At 31.1% G+C, this 13,181-nt stretch overlaps 1 protein-coding gene across 3 annotated transcripts; it reads left to right on the forward strand.

Moving 5' to 3' along the window:
* The first annotated feature begins 1,564 nt into the window (after positions 1–1,564).
* LOC103857164 (MADS-box protein AGL72-like) lies at positions 1,565–8,380 on the forward strand. 3 transcript variants are annotated; one of them, XM_009134336.2, is made up of 8 exons: positions 1,565–1,887; positions 2,158–2,399; positions 3,218–3,302; positions 3,443–3,504; positions 3,596–3,695; positions 3,803–3,844; positions 3,927–3,968; positions 4,261–8,380. In XM_009134336.2, the coding sequence occupies exons 2-8, from the start codon at positions 2,218–2,220 to the stop codon at positions 4,375–4,377; spliced, it is 630 nt and encodes a 209-aa protein (XP_009132584.1). In that variant the 5' UTR covers positions 1,565–1,887; positions 2,158–2,217; the 3' UTR covers positions 4,378–8,380. The 3 variants fall into 3 exon arrangements, with proteins under 3 accessions (XP_009132584.1, XP_033144416.1, XP_009132583.1); XM_009134335.2 differs by having other exon boundaries at positions 1,566–1,887; positions 2,154–2,399; XM_033288525.1 differs by having other exon boundaries at positions 1,565–2,399.
* Positions 8,381–13,181: the final 4,801 nt, after the last annotated feature.

Consider the following 13,181-nt stretch of genomic DNA (forward strand, 5'->3'; position numbering starts at 1 on the left):
TAATTAAATTTTAGAAATTAGAATTTCATATTTGGTGTATATTTTTATATTTTGTAGAATTCAAATGTGATTTTAGATATAATGTTACTAAATATTATAAAATATATTGAACTTTTTTAAAAAAATAAAGATAATTTCACTGTGAATATAAAATCAACGATATAATGTTTAGTTTATACATATATAAAATATATATATATATATATATATATATATATATATATATATATATGTATACATTATTAATTTATGATTTTAACAAGACCATATATTTATAGTCATATTTTAAAACGATCAAACTCAAAAGTAGAAAAAAATTATTAATTTACTGTATTTATTAATTTATCGAATATTAATTTATAGTATCTATCTTATTAAAACTCAAGTACAAAATTGGAGTGTTTGGAGACTTGAATAGGACTTTTAAAAATTTGGAGTGATTGGAAACATGGATTGCAGTCTTTTAAAAAAATATATTTTTGTTTGAAAACAATGATAGTAGTATTAAGAAAAAAAGTAATGGGCTTATGTTTTTTTTAAAAATTGAAAGTTATCTAGGCCACTTTTAAAATATACCAAAATGGGTCAATCTAATTCCCTAAAAAAAATTTTTCTAAACTAACCATAAAACAAAATTTAAACTTTATATACATATTTCAAATCAAAATAATAATTCAAATTTGATTTATATCAAAAATTGATTCAAAAATATACATATATTCAAAAATGGATTTTTACTAAACTATTTTTCAATAACCATTATAAAAAAATATTGTCAATATATATAAGAAAAATATAATACAAAGCCCAATTTGAAATACCAACTCAAATTATGGTTTTCATATTTCATATTAAGTTTTAAAAATATAATATATGTAATTATTTATATGATGGTATGTATAAAATACTATTAATTATATGATTACTTATATGATGGTACATATAAAATACGATTAATTATATGATGATAAAATACGATATATAATAATGACTAGGGATGGGCTTTTGGATACCCATACGGGTTTAGTTCTGATCGTCTTGTATTTTGGGTTTTCGGGGTCAAAGATTTCAGCCTTATTAGAATGTTTCTAAATTTTGGTTTGAGTTCGATTTGGATCTTTGCGGGTTTGGTTTGGGTTTGGATAACTAATTTAAATTATTTTTAAAGTCTTAAATCATTATATATTTTAAATTTCTCAAAATGTATAAATAAAATAATATATTATGTATAAATTTGAATAACATATGTCATAATACTTAAACTTAACATATCAATTGGGTTGATTTAAAATTTTGGATACGAAATCAATAATTATTTTAAGTATTTTTGGTGATTTGAGTATACTTTAACTATTTCAGATATTTACTTTTGACTATCTATATATATTTTCAAGTATTTAAACCAATTTAAAAGTATCATTTTTGATGTTTTATATACGTTAAATCTAAAAATAATTAATATATATAAGTATATAAATCTATTTTTAGATAAATTCGGATAACTAAATACTTCGGTTCGGATCAGATTCGGTTCTCTAAATAACAAAATTTTGAATAATTAGAATATTTAATCAATTTATGTTTGGGTTTGGTACTATATCTTTGGATCGGTATCGGTTATGTTCCTCGGATTCATTTTTCCAAATCCTAATAATTACATGAAAAACAAATATCAACATATTTTTCAAAATATACACCCGCGCGCCTGCGCGGATCAAAATCTAGTTCCATTTTATAACTGTTTCATCTTGTCCAACTTACACTTATTGCAACATATGTAGGCTAGTCGAGAAAAGTCGCCCAATTAAAGAAGGAAGATTCTTTCTATTCTTAAATTAAAAATTAGACTTAGTCACTAATTAGGGCTTGTGGCTCCTCCGCTAAGAGGTAAAGACGAAGATTTCCTGTTTATTGTTTTAGGATCTCACTTTCCATTCATCCTTTCTTTTGACTGATTGCTTTCTCTCTACCCTCTTATGTAAATTATTCCTTCTCTATCCAAATCTATCTTTTTAGTGGAGGTTTGAAGCGAATCTCGAGAAAGCTTTGCGAGTTTTCTTTAACTTCCCAGATTTTTCCAAATCAAGAAACCATTTTCTGATTTTGACTTTCGGTTTCGTTTCTGTGGTCTGTTTGCTTCATTTCATACAAAGCTAGGGTTTCCATCTCATAACGGATCTCAGTCGCGGGATTCTGATTTTGTAAGAATAAGTTAAAATGGTGAGAGGAAAGATCCAGATCAAGAAGATCGAGAACACGACAAGCAGACAAGTTACCTTCTCTAAGCGAAGGAGTGGTCTCTTTAAGAAGGCTCATGAGCTTTCTGTTCTTTGTGATGCCCAAGTAGCAGCTATCATCTTCTCTCAGAAAGGAAGATTGTATGATTTCGCCAGCTCTGAGTAAGATTTTTTAGTTTCAGCTTGATTAATTACTCCAATTATCTATATTTTAATATATTTTTGAATTTCCTGTTAAAGTAGTACTTGTGTAGTTGAGTATCTCTCTGAGCATATAGTACTAGCGATTTCTTAATATACATGTAAAAGATTTTGCCTATAGCTAGTTGCAGTTGTTAGATTTTCCCAAAATATGCCCTTTTCACATTTAATTTTATTTAAATTCTCATATATTTTTTTTTGTTAAACTATTATTTTCCATGTACTATATATCAACATGAGGGTTATCTTATGAATTAATTAGGGTTTTCACGAATACGGTTTTTGAATGTTGAGCCCTTTATCTGCGTTGGAACTCAAAGTGTCAAACTAGTTTTTAAATCCAAAATTATTTGATTTAATATCAAGAACATAAATTGAACCGAATCAAGAATATATGAGAAACAGCTCCAAGTGTTTTGCCATTTTTTGTCTAGATGATTCTTCCCACTGCCTAATTCGTTAAGGTCGGACTCGGACTACTAATCTACTGTTCACTATTTATATATAGGATAGGATCGGTTGAATGATTAGCATAACATCAATACATCAAAACGTGGATACTTTTGATTCATTTCTAGCTAGGTTATATCTAGAAAGTTCATATTCATATATACATATTTATGATGTCCAACAAATGTCTAGTTCTCTCTACCAATATGACATGGTTAGTATAATATCTATATATATGTACTTATGAAGAGCCTTCAATTCAAAGGAATATTTTCCAACTAATTAAAACTCACAACTAATGAACCGTTAATGTCTTGAGAATTCTTTAGTATCCAGAAGACGATCAAGCGATACGCTGAGTATAAGGGAGAGTACTTCGTTGCAGAAAGTCACCCCACTGAGCAATACGTGCAGGTTTCTTTTTATATATCAGTTCTCTCTCATTTTTACTTTTCATCAATCACGTACAGCCCTTTTGTATAATTTCAAACTTCTACTGAAAAATACATTTGATTTCTTTTGTGACACTTGGTACAACTATTTTGGATATACAGGGACTAAAGAAGGAAATGGTGACAATGGTGGAAAAGATTGAAATGCTTGAAGTTCATAACCAGTTTGTATCTCAGTTGTCATATTATATATAAACATGTTACCTGGTTACTAAAGGAAGTGTGGTGATTTTGAAATGTCCCTTAATTTGATAGGAAGTTGATGGGGAAAAGTTTGGCCTTTTGTTCTTTAAAAGAACTTCAGGAAATAGCCACACAGATAGAGAAAAGCCTTCATATTGTTAGATCAAGAAAGGTTAGAAACAAAAAAATGCATTGATTAATGTGTATATATAATGAGATGATTCTTTCGTTGTATGAGTACTTACTAGTCTTTTGGATCTTGTGTTGGATTATTGGTAGGCTAAATTATATGAAGACGAGGTAGAGAAACTAAAAGCCAAGGTTAGAATAGTTACAATTTGATTTTTGTGGATCGGTTGTCCTTTGTCGTGGATATTTATTGAAGTCTCTTGTTGAAAATTAGGGGAGGGAGCTCAAGGACGAGAGAGTCAGGCTTAGTGGAAGGGTATGTACCATACCACACTATTACCTATATGTGCATCACAGAGTCATCAATACGTACAAATTGATTTACAAAACTCATTTACACATTCACAAAATGAATATAACTTATGTATTGAGAAAAACGGAATATGGCATTCATGTATTCGGTATATATTTTGCCCAAAATGTTTTATATTAGGGTTAATTACTTATTTATATACACGAGGGTTTGAGTTAATGACTCTTTTCTTTTATTTTCACTAATTAATTCAAAGCAATAAAATAACTTATATACACTTTTATATATATGTCAGGTAGGAGAAGAACCAAGCGGGATGCCAATGCCATCAGGAAGCAAAGAGAAAGAGGATGTGGAAACTGACCTATCCATCGGATTTCGACCCGATCTTAACATTCTTCTTGTTCCTTAAACATGATATCGAGCTACTTATTATCTCAGTGAATATGTGTATATTTATAGGTCTTGTGTCACATTTATACTGATAACTAAATGAAACTATTCTCTTCGAACTACGTACTTTGATTTTCATGGGTCCATATATAACAATGTAATTAATGATACATTTTTGTGTGTGGAAGTTCTCTTAATTAAGCTCGTTTTAAAGAGTCGAAGACTAGGATATCAAATTCTCGTATGGACCAAAAGGGTTCAAAATAATCTGATATGAACCTCTTCTTTTTCTATTACATTTTGCATTTAAATTTAATTCAAAAACTAGAGAAAATAACTAAAAAACCTACAGACTTAAGCATATTTACAAATTCATGCCATTAATATCCTATCCAGACCCAGACCCAAAATTCGACCCATAACCCGACCCAGATTTAAACCCTAAGTTTTTTTTCTTTCTCTTGTCTTCTCCATTGATACTTCTTCAATTTTAAAGCAAAATCAAAATTTTCTTCAATCACTTATCGATTTTCTTTCTGTTATCCCAAATCGATCAACCCATAGTTTTCTTTAATCCATTACGTCTTATTTAAAACCATATCTCATCATATACATACAAGATTCATAAAAAATCAGAACGCAGAGTATTACTAGTACAACTAGTACAGCTCCAACTTGTGCAACTAGTACAACTAGAAAAAATATAACTTGTACAACTAAATTGAGTATAATCAATATAACTGGTACGACTAGAACTCGAATTAATAGTACTTTGCAACTAATATGGTGATATTTAGTTTTTGTTTTCAGCGTATTAATGATATACAAAAGATGATGATGAACCAATAATACATATTACTCTAATCTTTCCCGCCTGCATCTGTCAAAATACATGTATAACTAGAACAACTAGAACATGTATAATTACCACAACTTTACAATTAATATGATTATATTTGATTTTTGTTTTCAGCGTATGAATGATGTTATAGAAAAGGATGATGTATAACCAATGAAAATGTTGGTGTAATCTTCATGTATGTGTCAAACTGGTGTTATAGAAAGGGATGATATACCATTTGTACTAATTGTACTATATACGGGAAAAAAATCATCTTCATGTAGTTTAAGATCTGGAAGATTATACTCCAAAAGACAACTGCCGAGCCAGAAAAAACATTGTAGTTTAAGATCTGGAAGAGTATACTCCAAAAGATAATGCATAAGCCATCATGAGTTTAAGAAGAATGCATAAGCATTAATGTTTGATATTTAGACAACAACAATAATAGTTTAACTAGTTTAATACTATTATTAGTTTAATTTTGGCAGCACTTACCAGAATTGCCCCCTTTGTCACGTGCCTCCATTCGGTGGGGGCTAGGACCTTACCAGAATTGCCCCCTTTGTCAGTGAAGAAACGAGGCAAGAGTTCGCGGCAGTGGTGGTAGATACTATTACTGGAGCGCAGAACCGGTTGGGTTGGAGAGAGACACCGAATGGAGAATTCTCAGTGAGAACTGCGTACAATTTGATCACATGAGATGATGCTCCAAGGCCAAAATGGGAAGCTTCTTTAAAAGAATGTGGCGTGTGGTGGCGTCTGAGAGAGTAAAAATGTTCCTCTGGCTTGTTGGAAATCAGACAATAATGACTAACGCAGAGATATTTTGACGTCATTTAAGCGGAACTGATGTCTGCCAGATTTGCAAAGGAGGAATCGAAACCATCTTGCACGTGCTTAGAGACTGTCCTGTGATGTCAAGAATTTGGGATCGCCTTGTCCCAACTGGGAAGAGACAAGCCTTCTTCTCAATGTCCTTGTTTGAGTGGTTCTATACGAACCTAAGTGATAAGCAAGAGGGAAGTGGAGTTCCCTGGGCCACGGCGTTCTCTTTAAGTTCTTATCCCAAATCGATCGATCTATTATCATCTTTAATCGATTTACTCTTGTCTGAATCGAAATTCATCTTCGTTTTAAAAAATTCGCATCAAAAAAGAACACAATAGTATAACTAGTACAACTCAAACTAGTACAACTAGTACACCTCAAACCAGTATATCTAGTACAACTGGGGTGAGTATAACCACTATAACTAGTACAACTAGAACACATATAACTAGTATAACTTTGCAATTAGTATAGTGATATTTGGTTTTTGTTTTCAGCTTATTAATAATGTTATAGAAGATTATGATGCAGAACCAATGAAAAATTGGTACAATCCCCACCAAGATGTGTTAAAATATCTTAATAGTTTGTTTTCTATAATATTTAATTTAGATAATGAATTTGTTTTACTAGTTTTACTATTTACGAAAAAAATCATCTTCATTCTTTTTGCTCTCGAAGCCGAAGGTAGTTGCAAAGCCAGAAAAATTATATTAGGTTAAGATGTGTTTTGTAATACCCTATAATACAGCTAGAAGGAGTATAACATGTATATTAGTAAAACTGAAACGCGTATAACCAGTACAACTCTCCAACTAATATGGTTATATTTTGTTTTTTCCAGCGTATGAATAATGCGAGAAAAGAGAATTATGTATAAAAAATGAGACATGTTATTCTAATCTTTTCTCACATGTATGAGTCAAAATACATGAATATTTTGTTTTACATAATATTTATTAAGATAATGATTTTTTTAATTGGTTGTGCTAGTTGTAGTGTGGGGCCTCAAAAGTTGCGGTATAAGAAGATTTAAAAGAGTATAATGCAAAGATGATGTAGAAGCTCTCACGGGTTTGAAAATGATGGATAGGCTTCATGTTAACATGGTGTTTGTACTATGACAATAGTAGTCCAACTTGTGTACCTGGTTTATATATGGTAGACTGGTAGTAGTACCAATGTTTTGATATTAAAAATGACATACCAATGTTAGTTGTATTTTTGTATTTGATTTCAAATAACTTTTTATTTTTATGTTTTGCAAATTATATGATGATATTAAGTTGTACCAGTTAAACCAATATTCATATCTTGTATATGGGCTATATGTTTAGTTTTATTAGATTACGAGTTGTACCATCTTCTATAACTCACTACTTTAGCAATTTCATGATTTAACTTATATTAGCATCATATTAAACTTTTAACAACATTCATTACACTAACATTAATTTAAAACGTGATGCACAGTTAAAGCAATACTAAATAAAATAATAATATAGTTGTACTAGTTTATTTTTGAGTTGTAAAACAATAACGGCTGCTCCGGATTAGAAATCTCCAAGTTTCACTATTCTCTGCATGTATATCTCCAAGAGCCATTCAACCTACTCTGAACCTGAAAATGACTTGAAAAAGACTAGAGAGACTCGATAAAAACTTGAAAACAATTTAGAAAACATATATACAATCTGTCAGAAAACACAATATATCACAAAACGGCCTCGTAACATTGACATTAACTTAAACTAATGATTTCTGAAAGTTAGATTATGCTTTTTTTTCCAAATAACATGGTTAATCAAGTAAACAAACAGTTAAAGTATACAGTAAATTATGTAAACTTATGTGATGGTGTAATAATTGTCAAAAAAAATTTCATAATTTTTTTTAGGAAAGTTACAACTACTTCATTTAATATTAAACCATAATGTATAAAACATGATACACGTTTTAAACGTGATGAACAATACAAAATGAAATAACATAGTTGTACTAGTATATTTGAGTTGTACCGATTTGTACATAGTTGTACTAGTTTTTTAGTTGTACTGGTTTGTACATAGTTGTACTTTGGCAGTGAAATCGAAAAAACTAGTGGTACCACATTAGATTTAAACTTACTTCAGTTGTACCACTTCTTTATGTCTACATGCATTTGCCCCAATAAAATGAAATCATCAGTTTTGTTAAAATACATTTCATGTATGTTTTCCAAAAATTATGTGTACAAATAAGTTAACAAACCTTAAAAGTATAAGGTAGATCATGCAAATTATGTGATGGTGTAAAAACTGCAAAAAAAATAAAAATATTAAAATAATAAGGAAACTATCTAAATATTTACCAAAATGGTCATTTGATTGTTTTTTTTTCATATGGAATACCCAATGAAATATATAAATTTCAGAAAATGAATAGTTGTACTAGTTATACCAATATTACTTGTATGATAAATAAAACATAGATGTACCAGTTATACTAGTATAACAGTATGGTTTGATATATAGTTGGACCAGTTATACTAGTTGTATCAGACTGGTTTACATTTTACACTAATTACAGAAGTTATAATAGTAATACTGGTTTTATGGTTGACATATGATTATACCACTTGTTTATGTGTCCAGGCTATGTTTAACATATTATGGAATCATAAATTTTGTAAAAATATAATCAGTGTATGTTTTTCCAAAATAATGTGACTAAACAAATAAATATATTTTGTAAAAGTATGGACAATGTATGTTTTTCAAAAATAAAATGGCTAAGCTAATAAACAAACCTTAACAGTATAAAGTAGATCACGTAAATTTATAGGATGAAGTAATAATTATAAAAAATATTAAATAAATTGTGAATTTAGCTGTATCAAACTAAGACAAAGCAAAAATTGTAACCTGAACAAGAGGAACAAACCTTGAAGGCAGCCACATGTAAACTTCTTATTTATCTTAAGTAAAGTCTTAAAGAATGGAACTTTTTTTGCAACACCTTGACAAAATCATGTATGTTTTGTACTTCCAACATAATATTCTTTCCACTATCTCCGCAAACATTAAGTTGTAAATTTCCTGACATTTTCATCTTCATCCCCTGTAACCAATGCTTCAACACCATACCTAGCATTCAAAAACTCCACCACCGCAAGAGTAAGCACCAGCTTATTGGAATTCAAAACATCAAACACATTCAAACTCCTCTACGTCAACTTCCTTAGCATTCCTATATTCCTGCTCGACTTCGCCACGTTCTCTTCCACATCAACCATCAAAAATATTGTTTTCCCCTTCGGATCCAACCCCCATCTCTTCATCGCATCCAAAAACTTTTTCTTCCTCGGCTTCTCGAACATACCAATGAACTCCTTCACCACAATCGCGCCTCCCGACGCCGCTGCGCTCGCTATCACCGTCGATATCGCCAGCCTCTTCTCCATCGTGTCCAAGGTAGCAACCCTTCTAATTATCTCATATGAGAGAGAGAAGATCGGCGAGACGTACCTAGACCTCAGAACCGCATCAGAGGAAATCATGCGCTCCGTTTTCCACCATGCCATCGTGACAGACTTGCAAAACAAGCGGCAAGGGACGGCGTCAACGTTGACTTGCGGTGAAGTACGCGGCGGCAGAATCAAGCCTCGTGGAAGATATATGAAGATCACAACAGAATTTAATCCTCTCATGGAGGAGATATGAGGGCACGGCGACTGACAGAGAGAACATGCTGCGATGATAAATCCTAGTTCGGTGGAGGCGCAATGGTTCAATGAAGTATTCGAGCTTCAGTCATGAGAGAGAGGACCACGCTGGAAGAAGCACCAATGCAGATGTCATGTAATCGATTTCACATCGCAAATCTAAGCAGTTGGGACCAGAGACGCCGTGTGTTGGTGTGGAGGTTTACGATCTACCGCGAAGAAGAAGACCTAGAAGAAAAGAAAGCAGACGACGTCGTAGATCTTTTGTTATAAATTTTGTTTAATTTGTTAATTTCATTAAGGGTATACAAGTAATTTACATATTATAGGTCCATACAGATTTTTTTAGGAGGCTGTAGATTTTTTTTTGGACAATTGGTCTATTATAGATTTTTGTCCCGAAGACTAAAAATTTTGTTGAATGAACTACGACATGACTCATGAATTGTTGAAATAGATTGTGGTCACTAGAGTATTTAACCAACTTACAAAACTCCAATATCAGGTAGATTGTGGGATTAAGTGTTCAAATTCAAGTGTGTTAAAAAAAAGTGTTCAAATTCAATGTTCTTTGATCACGGTAAATATCAAAAACATTTAAAGCTTTCAAATATCGTCACATTAATTAATTGCTTCAACTGGATTGTTGATTTTCGGAATAGAATAATGTGGAATGACTTATTCCGTTAATTCTAAAAAACTATTTGACATGAATACAATTGACTCATTTCATCAATTTCACATATAAATAGATAAAATACAAAGATAATCATTTCATAACATAAATATAAAATGAACTAATTTATATCTTTCAAATATATATATATGTGTAATGAAATGAGATGATTATGTTGAATTATTGGTAGGATACATACTATGACATTCTGGGTTTTTTCTCTAAATTGAAATTCATTCATAAGTAAAATATCAATATTCATACGACAGCTTGCGAAAAAACGAAATAGCCCCAGAAACAAGAGCTAATAGGAAGCGGTAAGTAGAATGACTTAAGGATAGAGTAAAATCTACACCACTACTAGAATCATTCATATGGTTAACATCATTCTGGTTATAAAAAAACACTTGTAATTTCTTTTTGAGAAAAAGACTAGGATAGTACTAAACCAAGTTTTTGTTCCCAAAGTAGCACTCAAGGCTCAAAGTCACAAAAATAGGTTTCATTAAAGAGGTAAATATACACTTATACCCCTTGGGTTAATTAATCCAAACCTTAGGGTTTAGAGTTAAGGAGTGGAGTTTTGGAATTAGGGTTTAAAATTTTATAAAAAATAAAAACTAAAATAAAAATTTTAAAAACAGTTTCAAAAAGTATTTTTAAATTATAAAAAGAAAATTTGAAAAAAAAATAAAAAAAATTTCGAAAAAAAAAATTCAAAAAAAAAGTTATAAAAATTTCGAATCTGAAAACATATAATCTGAAACTATAAAAAAAAAATCTTTTTTTCATTTTATTTATTTTTATTTTATTTATTTTTATTTATTTTTGTTTGTTTATTTAATTTTAAACCAAGGGTATTAGAGATATTTTACCCTTTAATGAATGTCATTTTTGTGACTTTTTCCTTCTAGTGCTATTTGTGAGACATAAACTTCAAAATGTGCTATTATTGACAATTGCCCTTTCTTTTTTCAAAAATTTCAGTTCCTACTTCTGGAGAAAATATAATATTTGATTTTTCAAGAGAAATTAAATGGATTCGTAATATTATAATGTTTCTGTTCTATTTTACCAAATCCCCATAAATATAATTGTGAATGGTGCTTGGCTTGTTCTTTCTATTCGAAAACCTGGTTCTTGCTGAGCAAAAAATTGTTGCGTCTCTTCTAAGCTCATTACTGTCTTTTATGATTGCTTCTTTGTTCTTCAGCGAGTTTGTTATATCCAAAACCTATGACTCTCTCTCTGATTTATTTTACTATCAGCCTCGCCTAATCTCTCGGGCTCCGGTTCTTCTCTCGATCTTGTCTAATCAGTTTCAGCCTTGAACAACCAAACTCTTCACCAAAGCTAAGCAAAAAAAAACAACCAAACTCTTCATGCTCGTTCTCTTTGTTCAATGCAGTTTTTTTTGCCTGCAATATTCTTTTCCCAATGTCTTCAAATTCTTTCCATATAAAATAATTAATTAAGATTTTGATTGTTTTAAAGAGGAAAATTGCAATGGAGATTTCATTAAGAACTGATTATTGTGATGGTTTATTAAAGATTGATTATTGTGATGGTTTATTATTTCTTGTGAGCTTTCAAAATGATGAATGTGTGGTAAGAGCGAAAGGAGCATGCAATGGAAATGACAAAGGTAGTTAGGAGAAGATCAGACATTACAAATTACCATTATTGCATATGAGATGAAGACATAGCGCATGGCGAGGTGAGGCAATGAGTGTCTTGCCTCTCGCCATGCGCCATGGTGACACAAAGCGCTCGCTTTGTGTATGAAACTAAAAACGGTATTGAAAAACATAAGCATAGATAGACAGTGATAATTTTCTATCCTTAACTCTAAGTTAGGTAAAGATATTGATAAAGTGTAATGAGTTAAGACATAAGGGAGTTTTGCAGCAAAACTTATGATTGAAAAGAGAGGTTAGAATATGTGAACTAACCGTAAAAGCAAAGAAAAGCTAAACCCGTGAACAGAGAGAACAGTAGAGAAAGATCTGATGAGTAGCTTATAGGGTTGTTTAACTCTTTTATAGTAGTTTGAATTAAGATTTTAACATGAATTAAGGGTTTGTGATAGATTCTACTAGACGGCATGCACACCTACTCTATTAAACCTAGGTTGGTTTAGTAATCTAACTCTCCACAAACCATGTTGGTTTGAGAAGAATCTTTGAAGCGTCGCTTTGCACGCCTTAAAGGCTACGAGTATAGCGACAATAGCGACCGCTTTGGACACCTCGCATGGCCTTGGGGTCTTGAAGCGATAAAGACATCGCTAGACCTCGCCAAGCGCCATGGCGGTCATAGCGGTCGCCATTTAAAACCAAGGACAGGAGTAGAAACTTAAAAGAGAATGACAAATTAGAGATCTTTTTATTACTCGGCAAAAACTTGTTAAAACTAGAAAACTAGAAAACTCGTAACCGGGTCTCACTTATGGACTTCATGGCACACATCGGTCACAGACTCACAGGTTCACTTATTTCACCATTGTTTGATATACAGAAGAAGAGAAGGAAAGCATTAAGAATTCACTGTTACTCTTTTGACCCCCATTTCATTTACAAACTCTTCAATGTGAGATCAGTTTCAGTTATATCTGGCTGGTTTCAGAAGAGCTCAAATTGAATTCATACTTATACAACTTTATTTATCTGAAAATCAAATATTATGATTATATGAAACATACCATAACTAATCAAACCCCAATCTAATCATCTTAGACAGTTCTCAGATTATAAAATCAATAACACAACAATA

The sequence above is a fragment of the Brassica rapa genome, chromosome A03, assembly GCF_000309985.2.
Source record: "Brassica rapa cultivar Chiifu-401-42 chromosome A03, CAAS_Brap_v3.01, whole genome shotgun sequence".
Taxonomy (NCBI): domain Eukaryota; kingdom Viridiplantae; phylum Streptophyta; class Magnoliopsida; order Brassicales; family Brassicaceae; genus Brassica; species Brassica rapa.

Coding starts and splice junctions, on each gene's coding strand:
- LOC103857164 (XM_033288525.1), top strand. CDS start 2,218: ATGGTGAGAGGAAAGATCCAGATCAAGAAGATCGAGAACACGACAAGC. Junction 2,400..3,217: donor TATGATTTCGCCAGCTCTGA/GTAAGATTTTTT, acceptor AGAATTCTTTAG/TATCCAGAAGACGATCAAGC. Junction 3,303..3,442: donor CCACTGAGCAATACGTGCAG/GTTTCTTTTTAT, acceptor TTGGATATACAG/GGACTAAAGAAGGAAATGGT.